Source organism: Diaphorina citri, unplaced genomic scaffold (assembly GCF_000475195.1).
Source record: "Diaphorina citri unplaced genomic scaffold, Diaci psyllid genome assembly version 1.1 scaffold3037, whole genome shotgun sequence".
In the NCBI taxonomy this organism is placed as follows: domain Eukaryota; kingdom Metazoa; phylum Arthropoda; class Insecta; order Hemiptera; family Psyllidae; genus Diaphorina; species Diaphorina citri.
Window position 1 is genome coordinate 14,750 of NW_007380449.1, and position 8,690 is coordinate 23,439.

Genomic DNA, 8,690 nt, shown 5'->3' on the forward strand with positions numbered 1-8,690 from the left:
ACCTACAATTTTTCGTGGTTAATTTTTCTTGTGCCTTTTGTATTTTTCTCACAAACCAAAATATCTAAATTTTCCACCTTCTTTTCTGAGCGCCTTTTTAATTTTGTAAGCTAAATAATTAATTTTACTCTTTTTTATATCAAAAATATCGACATAAACTTAAAAACATTAAGTATTTGCTTTGCATAAAGCTAATATTGTATAGCTGAAATAGGTAAATTTATTATTCAATGAAAAAATTATACCGGCACAATATGTGTAACTTTTGGTGTTAAATTACATTTTCCCTATGTAGAATTTTCATTAAAATCTAGTAGGGGTGTTCCATTATAAAAAAATATAAATATCCCATTTAATGACCTTTTGATAATGTTAAACAAAATTAATGATTTGATTAAAAAGTTGAATTTATGAGTTAAATTGAATTAGGTACCTAGTAAAAATTAATTCAATAACAATTCAATTACTTTGGCTAATTCGAAATTGTAAAAGTCGACGTTTTAGGCGCTGTGTGAAATAATGTGCTCCAACGAAAAAACTAGTTATCTCACATGATTATTCTACTTTGACTAATTCGAAATTGTAAAAGTCGACGTTTTAGGCGCTGTGTGAAATAATGTGCTCCAACGAAAAAACTAGTTATCTCACATGATTATTTGGTGATCAAAGTCCAAGCTCTTCTTAGTGTCCGAAGCTCAGTGTCCCTTATTTCGTCCGACCTGATGATAAATGCACTTTGAAGTTAAGAAAGGTCTGACGGTGTTCCCGTGACTATGCTTAGAAGACCGGAGAATGGTGACGAGTTTTCGAGCGCAGTGTGCACTTGACTTGAGAGTACTTCCCCACCGCGAGGTAGCTCGACATAAGACTGAAAGGATCCTTCGTCAAGGTCATAAGACTGAGAGGAGACTTTGTCAAGGTCACAGGATAGAAAGGAGACTTTACCAAGGTCACAGGATAGGAAGCTGCCAAAGGCCAAGGACATTTCGCCTCAAGGCAGGAAGACTGCTTTGTTTCAAGGTCATAAGACTGAGAGGAGACTTTGTCAAGGTCACAGGATAGAAACGAGACTTTACCAAGGTCACAGGATAGGAAGCTGCCAAAGGCCAAGGACATTTCGCCTCAAGGCAGGAAGACTGCTTTGTCACAATTGCAATATACCAAGGACATTTCCTCACAAGTTAGAAAGGATCCTTTACCACAGCCAGGAGAGGACACTTCCTAAGGCAGAAAGGATAGTTCATCCCAAGGGATCTGCTTTGTCACAATTGCAATATACCAAAGACATTTCCTCACAAGTTAGAAAGGATCCTTTACCACAGCCAGGAGAGGACACTTCCTAAGGCAGAAAGGATAGTTCATCCCAAGGGAGTGAAACTAAAACCTGGTCACCATGTTCAAGTCAAGAGCTTTGTTCCGTCAATACTTTACGGCTGCCATTGGTGAGTTTCGATAGTAGGGTACATAAAAGTGTGTCCATACATAGTCGACCAGCCGTCGATCGACCGACGAGGTAAAACTATGTTGTTAAGGCAGTGTGGACGTGTCAGTCGACATGGATCGATGGCCGGTCAACTATTTGTGGACACACCTTAAGAGACACCTCAGGGAGACTTTACTAGCCCCCGAGTCAACTGAGTCTAGTGTTGAAAGGCATTTCGGACTTCTGTCCAAGTAGGTAGAGATGCATGGGAAAAGTTCAAATGAACTGTAGACTCTGGCACACAAAGTGTGTCCAAACATAGTCGACCAGCCGTCGATCGACCGACGAGGTAAAACTATGTTGTTAAGGCAGTGTGGACGTGTCAGTCGACATCGATCGATGGCCGGTCAACTATTTGTGGACACACCTTAAGAGACACCTCAGGGAGACTTTACTAGCCCCCGAGTCAACAGTCTAGTGTTGAAAGGCATTTCGGACTTCTGTCCAAGTAGGTAGAGATGCATGGGAAAAGTTCAAATGAACTGTAGACTCTGGCACAGTGTGGACACACCTTATGAGACACCTCAAGGAGACTTTACTAGCCCCCCGAGTCAACAGTCTAGTGTTGAAAGGCATTTCGGGCATCTGTCCAAGTAGGTAGGGATGCATGGGAAAAGTTCAAATGAACTGTAGACTCTGGCACAACTTCTTTAGTTCCCATTGCAGAGGTTTGTAAATAGGGATCAACCTGGCTGTCAGGTCTTCCAACCATGACTTTAAATAGGAGGCACGGTGGTTGAAGTTTTCATAAGTTTCTCTTATTCAATTATTTTATGTAAATAGGGATCAACCTGTCTGTCAGGTCTTCCAACCATGACTCTAAATAGGAGGCACGGTGGTTGAAGTTTTCATAAGTTTCTCTTATTCGTACTCCTGAAATCACCACTAAGCAGTGAGTATACAATTGTAATTATTTTATAATTGTAACAATTATTTTATAATTAATACAACGATATATTTATCTCTATCTCTATCTCTATCTCTCTAAGTTTCTCTTATTCGTACTCCTGAAATCACCACTAAGCAGTGAGTATACAATTGTACATCTTCAGGCCACCTAAGCCACCCCAGGAGCCCCAGGACTCATAGACCTATGATGTCCCATTGTGGGCTCCCATCAAGGACAATTTTGTTGTTATCATATTATCAATATTGAGGCTCATTTCTAAAAGGGACGATGGCCTACATCGTTTAGTGCCGCGTTTGTGACTCAATCTCTCAAGAATTTAATACAATATGTATTTACTCTTAATTACATAATCCGTTCCATAGTAGCTTGGAAGTAGGACATTATAGCCCAGTACCGGCATGGAACATTTTAATCAAAAATGTTGATTCTCCATTAGCCAAAAATGTTCCAGCAACAATTCAGCTGACTTCTGAACCATTTTTCTTGGGTTTTAGTATGTAATAGCAATCTCATAGACCTATGATGTCCCATTGTGGGCTCCCATCAAGGACAATTTTGTTGATATCATGTTATCAATATTGAGGCTCATTTCTGAAAGGAACGATGGCCTACAAGGCCTACATCGTTTAGTGCCGCGTTTGTGACTCAATCTCTCGAGAATTCAATACAATATTTACTCTTAATTACATAATCCGTTCCATAGTAGCTTGGAAGTAGGATATTATAGCCCAGTACCCGCATGGAACATTTTAATCAAAAACGTTGATTCTCCATTAGCCAAAAATGTTCCAGCAACAATTCAGCTGACTTCTGAACCATTTTCCTTGGGTTTTAGTATGTAGTAGCAATAGCTTTCATCTTGCAAGTTGATCAACATTCGAAACAATGTTGCGAAACAAATAATTTCAGTGTGTAATTTATGTGAAAAACTATCCCTTGCAGGAATCAGGCACTGGAGCCACACATTATCCGCATTGAATAAAGTTCACTTGGAAATTAATTAGTCAAATTTATGAGCATGACTATTTATGACTATCACTATTAGCTTTTGTGCCGAGTCCCACGTATGCTTAAGACAGGCAAGCCAAAGTTTGAACTAATTTCCGGTGGCAATATTAATAAAACTCGGTGCTAGCACAACTTTGCAAAACTCTCCAACTTTTGTTATGTGGAAGTTTAACCCGGTGTGGTTCGACGGTTGGATTTAGGTGGCAACCTGAAAATGGCATATAAGATATACCCTAAAGTGCCCTAACCGCATAAACCATTTAGCAACTAAAACTATACATTAGAAACTAGAGAACAGATTTTCCTAAGTAACTGTATTTTTACTTCTCAGAGATTGCTTGGTAGACTATTTATCCAAGGATTGTTTGCTTTTTACTTATAAACATTTGATTGAAGGGCAGTTCGTCGCTTGGAAATTAGCTAATTACCCAATGTTTTAGTCAATTGTACATGTGAGACTTTAAATCGGTTATCAGTTGTATGAAATCATTAAGTTGATAACAAAATATTGACGGAAACAGGATAAATTATCGAAACAAAAGGCACATTGTTTCAAATCTTTCTCTTGAGGTTAAGTTACGAGGACAAAGCCGGGTTAACACGTACGTAAAGGTATTTTATTAGAAATTAATCTATAATAAATCTAAATAAAAAAAAATCTTCCGCCTTCTAAACCGAACAGGTAGGGACTACATGCTTTTCATGCCAAGTTCCTCCGAAATACATGAAATTGACGTCAAACATAAATGCAAATTAAGATATAAAGTTTGATCAAGGGTGGGGTTAATATGGCATACGAGATAAACATTAAACATGTTTACTACGCTATGACTACGGAAAAACAAAGGGTTAGGCCGAACTATATAAGGCCTTCAGGTTTCAACCTCGCCCTTTGCGTTCGTACGACACCTGTTGTGAACGCCTACATTGTTTATGTTTTCTAATAACAAATTAAAGTTTGTTCTGGTTTTCAAGTAGGTAATAGGTACATGTAAATTAATCAAGTTGAGATCGAGCGTTGTTTTATTATTATTGTTGATATTGACATTGAAAGTCCAGAACGATTCAAGGATTCTAGAAACTTTGATATTGACGTACTTCTGAATTATCTAGAAAGTACCTCCGATCAAGAAATTGAGTATTTTTTCTGCAATGGTCGCCATTGTGGCCGCGCACTCAGACAGTGTTATGCCTGCCTAGGGTCCGTCAGACTGTCTGAGCGTGAAGGCAGCTAGGCTTTACCTCAGTAGGCGTCCACAACGGAGAGTCGACCATTGACCCTCGTCTAGTCCGACCCTCGTACATGATCAAGAAATTGAGCTAAGTATTTTTTCTGCAATGGTCGCCATTGTGGCCGCGCACTCAGACAGTGTTATGCCTGCCTAGGGTCCGTCAGACTGTCTGAGCGTGAGTGGTCGGCCTTGGTTTGCTTCTTTCACCACAATTCCAAACGGTGCCAGTGTGTCCGATTTTGAAGGGATTTCGTATACGCTCATTCAACACATTCAGGAAAATTGTTCAGTAAATTTTGGGCCCGATGGTGCCATTGATGGCCCCGAAGCGATTCTTTTTCTCAGAGGATGATACAGTTTTCTGATCCATCTGATCCAATAATAATATCTTCATAGAAACTAGGGTACGTATTAGAAGAAACATATTTGAAATTCGACTGGTACAAGCTTTTCCTCTTTTCAGAATTTCATCTGTATACTCCCCGAGGCTTTTGATATTTTCGCTTGTCAAACGTCAAACCCTGTAGCGATTTCGTACGCTCATTCAATACATTCAGGAAAATTGTTCCGTAAATATTCGGCCCGATGGGGCCATTGATGGCCCCGATCCATCTGATCCAATAATAATATCTTCATAGAAACTAGGGTACGTATTAGAAGATACATATTTGAAATTTGACTCGTACAAGCTTTTCCTCTTTTCAGAATTTCATCTGTATACTCCCCGAGGCTTTTGATATTTTCGCTTGTCAAACGTCAAACCCTGTAGCGATGGAAATGGAAATGCAATATGTTGTTTGCTCTGATGTGCTTGAACCCAGAATCCAATATACATAGCGTTGTATGCTACGCAAATAACGCTCTATGTTGTAGACTTGTGATTGCTCTGATGTGCTTGAACCCAGAATCCAATATACATAGCGTTGTATGCTACGCAAATAACGCTCTATGTTGTAGACTTGTGATGCTCTGTATATATACAGACAATATTCTATGTAATACAGATATAGTATATGTAATACAGACATAGTCTAATACAGACATATGCATTAGGTAAATAAAAAATTATCATATTTTGTAATATGTAGATGTTGGTTTATCTACGAGAAAGGTCGATAACAGGATGTATTAAAGTTAGATTAGACTTGTAATATGTACCTACTGGTAAGAAATTGTAATAAATGATCTCGAAGACAATTCATGCTTTATCAGTCTGGTCATTTGTTGAGTTTGCGCAGACTGACAGGTTGACAGGACTTGATCATTTAGAATCATTGGTGTTTTGCGAATTTCTAATATTGCGTTATCAGCAAAATCATGATGAGCGAAATATTTGTTCACTGTGATTGGCGAAAATTAATGATTTGCAAACGATCATCATTAGGAGCACCGTTAAGTATTTGATAATTAAAAGTGATTAATGAATAAATCTTAGGCCCTCCCTACACTTTCCTGAAATCTCTGACGTCCGTACCGTCTGTGGCGGGCCTGAGACTTTATGATTGATGTTGCTGAAATGCTATTCGGTACTTTTAAATCATGTACATCAACCTTGCTTTCTATCATCAGAGAACACGGTGAAAAAGCATCACCAATCCAATTATATCTAATCATGTTGAACTTACGATGAAAGATGGAAGTTTCCCTACACTAGGTATAATCAATTTATTTGATGTGCAAAATGTAAACAAACCTTCGTACACGTACTTATAGTCATATCGCTCTACATAATATTATGTACATACTACTGGCATCTCACGTTGATTTTTTTTTTCTTTCTAGGAATTCATTTGCGTTTCAAATTGGCTGATCATTGCCCTACGGATGTTACTAGTTGTTATAATTTAATTTGACACAGATTGTTATGACTTGTAGTTTCTCATTGCTTTATTTCTTTTAGCATCTTTTATCCCTGAAGCGTCAACATGATTGATTACCCCCTAGTCTCGTCCATCAATTACATTGCCAATCTTGTTTGTTTGTCTGATTTCAGCGACCTTGTCGGTGATGATGGCTGGAACATCCATGGGTTGGCCATCCCCTGTACTTAGATTATTCAAGTCCAACATCACTTGATTTCAGCGACCTTGTCGGTGATGATGGCTGGAACATCCATGGGTTGGCCATCCCCTGTACTTAGATTATTCAAGTCCAACATCACAGACATGTTCCGAAATGAGACTTACATTGAGATGACCTCTGCAGAATCCTCCTGGGTAGTTTCTATCATTGAGTTGGGAAACTTGGTCACTCCAATCCCTATTGGGTTTCTCGTAGACTATGTAGGCCGGAAGCCATGTCTGCTGACTACAGGACCTCTGTATATCATCAGCTGGTTACTTGTCATCTTCACCAAACATGTGTATGTGTTGTACGTGGTACGGTTCATGCAAGGCTTGGCTATGGGCATTGTATTCACTGTGGCTCCCATGTACATAGGAGAGATATCTGGAGCCAAGTGTCGTGGAGCTCTCAGTACATTCTTCATAGGGATGCTCAACACAGGAATCCTACTCGAGTATACGGTAGGTCCGTATGTAGACTATGACACCCTGGCCTATGTGTCATTGGTTATCCCTGTAGTGTTCCTAATGACTTTCATCTGGATGCCAGAGAGTCCCTACTTCCTCATCATGAAAGGAAGGGATGTAGACGCCAGGAAAAGTTTGTTTTGGTTACGAGGAGGCAGAGAATCATCCAAAGACAAGATCAACTTGGAGCTGTCTAACATCAAGCAAGATGTGGAGAGAGAAATGAAGCTGAGTGATGATTTCATGGATATTATCTCTACACCTGCTAACAGAAGATCTTTGCTGATCGTTCAGATAGTAGCTGTTGCTGATGTGATTAGTGGCATGTCTGCCGTATTACCCTATGCTTCGAGTACATTTGCTAGGACAGAAGGTTCTCTGATAACACCTGATGAGTGTACATTACTCCTAGGAATCCTTGTGTTCCTCTCAACATTTCCTACCGCATTCCTTGTTGATAGAACAGGTAGGAGACCTTTACTTCTTGTATCTTGCTTCGGCTCTGGTATTTCTCAGCTCATCGCTGGCACTTATTATTTACTTAGTGAAAACTATACTGTTGATTTGTCCAAATTCAATTGGATACCACTTATAAGTATAACGTGTTTTGCAGTTATTTATTCAATAGGGTTAGGGCCACTAGTGCCGACATTGCAAGGTGAGTTCTTTCCTTCAAATACAAGAGGTCTTGCTGGCGGAGTGACGACAATTACTCTGACAGTAATCTCATTCCTAGTAATGAAAATGTACCAGGTCATCTGCGATCACTATGGAGTCTACCTCAACTTTTACATCTACTCATTAGGATGTATAATATGTGGTGTTCTCGTGTACTTCATCATACCGGAAAGCAAAGGCAAAACATTTGCTCAAATACAAGAAGAACTCAACAAGCACATTGCTCACAAGTCCAAACTCAAAGAACAGAGGAAGCAAAACAAAATTAACAGAAACAACGAAAAGGCTGATAATAACAATGTAACCAAATGTAAAATTGAAGCATAATCTTGGTCATTAGAATAAGCTAGGATTAAAAACAGATTCCCAATGTATAATAGGAGATATTCCATGACAGTTTTTAAAATGGGTACTCATATCCAAAGATCTTTAATGTGCGAAAACAAGAACATAATACCTAGGTATATGCATTTATTTATTTACTCAATAAACGAGACTAAAGCAGCTGCTATTAAAAAATATCTGCATAGATGACGGCGGAATTTTGTATAAACATAGTTCAGACAAATAAGAGAGACCTGAGCAAGTTGAGAATGTTGAGCCATATCCTGGTACATTGGTGTCTATTTTAGACAAATTTGTTGATATTGTAGAAAGTTACTATACCACTTCGTATTAAAATACTCTTCCAAGTTCCATATTATGGAAAACGTGTAGTTTAACGGTATACCACACAAGTATTTTTGTACATAATTATTAGCTGTTTGTAATTTTTAGTTCCGTAATTCAAAATGAAATGTACATTGTAATTTTCACTGTAAATAAACATCAAGCATGTTCATAAAACA

At 38.6% G+C, this 8,690-nt stretch overlaps 1 protein-coding gene across 3 annotated transcripts; it reads left to right on the forward strand.

The window, feature by feature from the left end:
- The first annotated feature begins 579 nt into the window (after positions 1-579).
- On the forward strand, positions 580-8,690 carry LOC103519929 (facilitated trehalose transporter Tret1). Of its 3 annotated transcripts, XM_026831237.1 has the most exons (5): positions 580-889; positions 1,021-1,226; positions 1,345-1,442; positions 6,627-6,700; positions 6,790-8,690. In XM_026831237.1, exons 3-5 carry the CDS (start codon positions 1,394-1,396, stop codon positions 8,167-8,169), a joined length of 1,503 nt encoding a protein of 500 aa, XP_026687038.1. In that variant the 5' UTR covers positions 580-889; positions 1,021-1,226; positions 1,345-1,393; the 3' UTR covers positions 8,170-8,690. The 3 variants fall into 3 exon arrangements, with proteins under 3 accessions (XP_026687038.1, XP_026687037.1, XP_008483238.1); XM_026831236.1 differs by lacking the exon at positions 6,627-6,700 and having other exon boundaries at positions 6,716-8,690; XM_008485016.2 differs by lacking the exons at positions 580-889; positions 1,021-1,226 and having other exon boundaries at positions 1,260-1,442.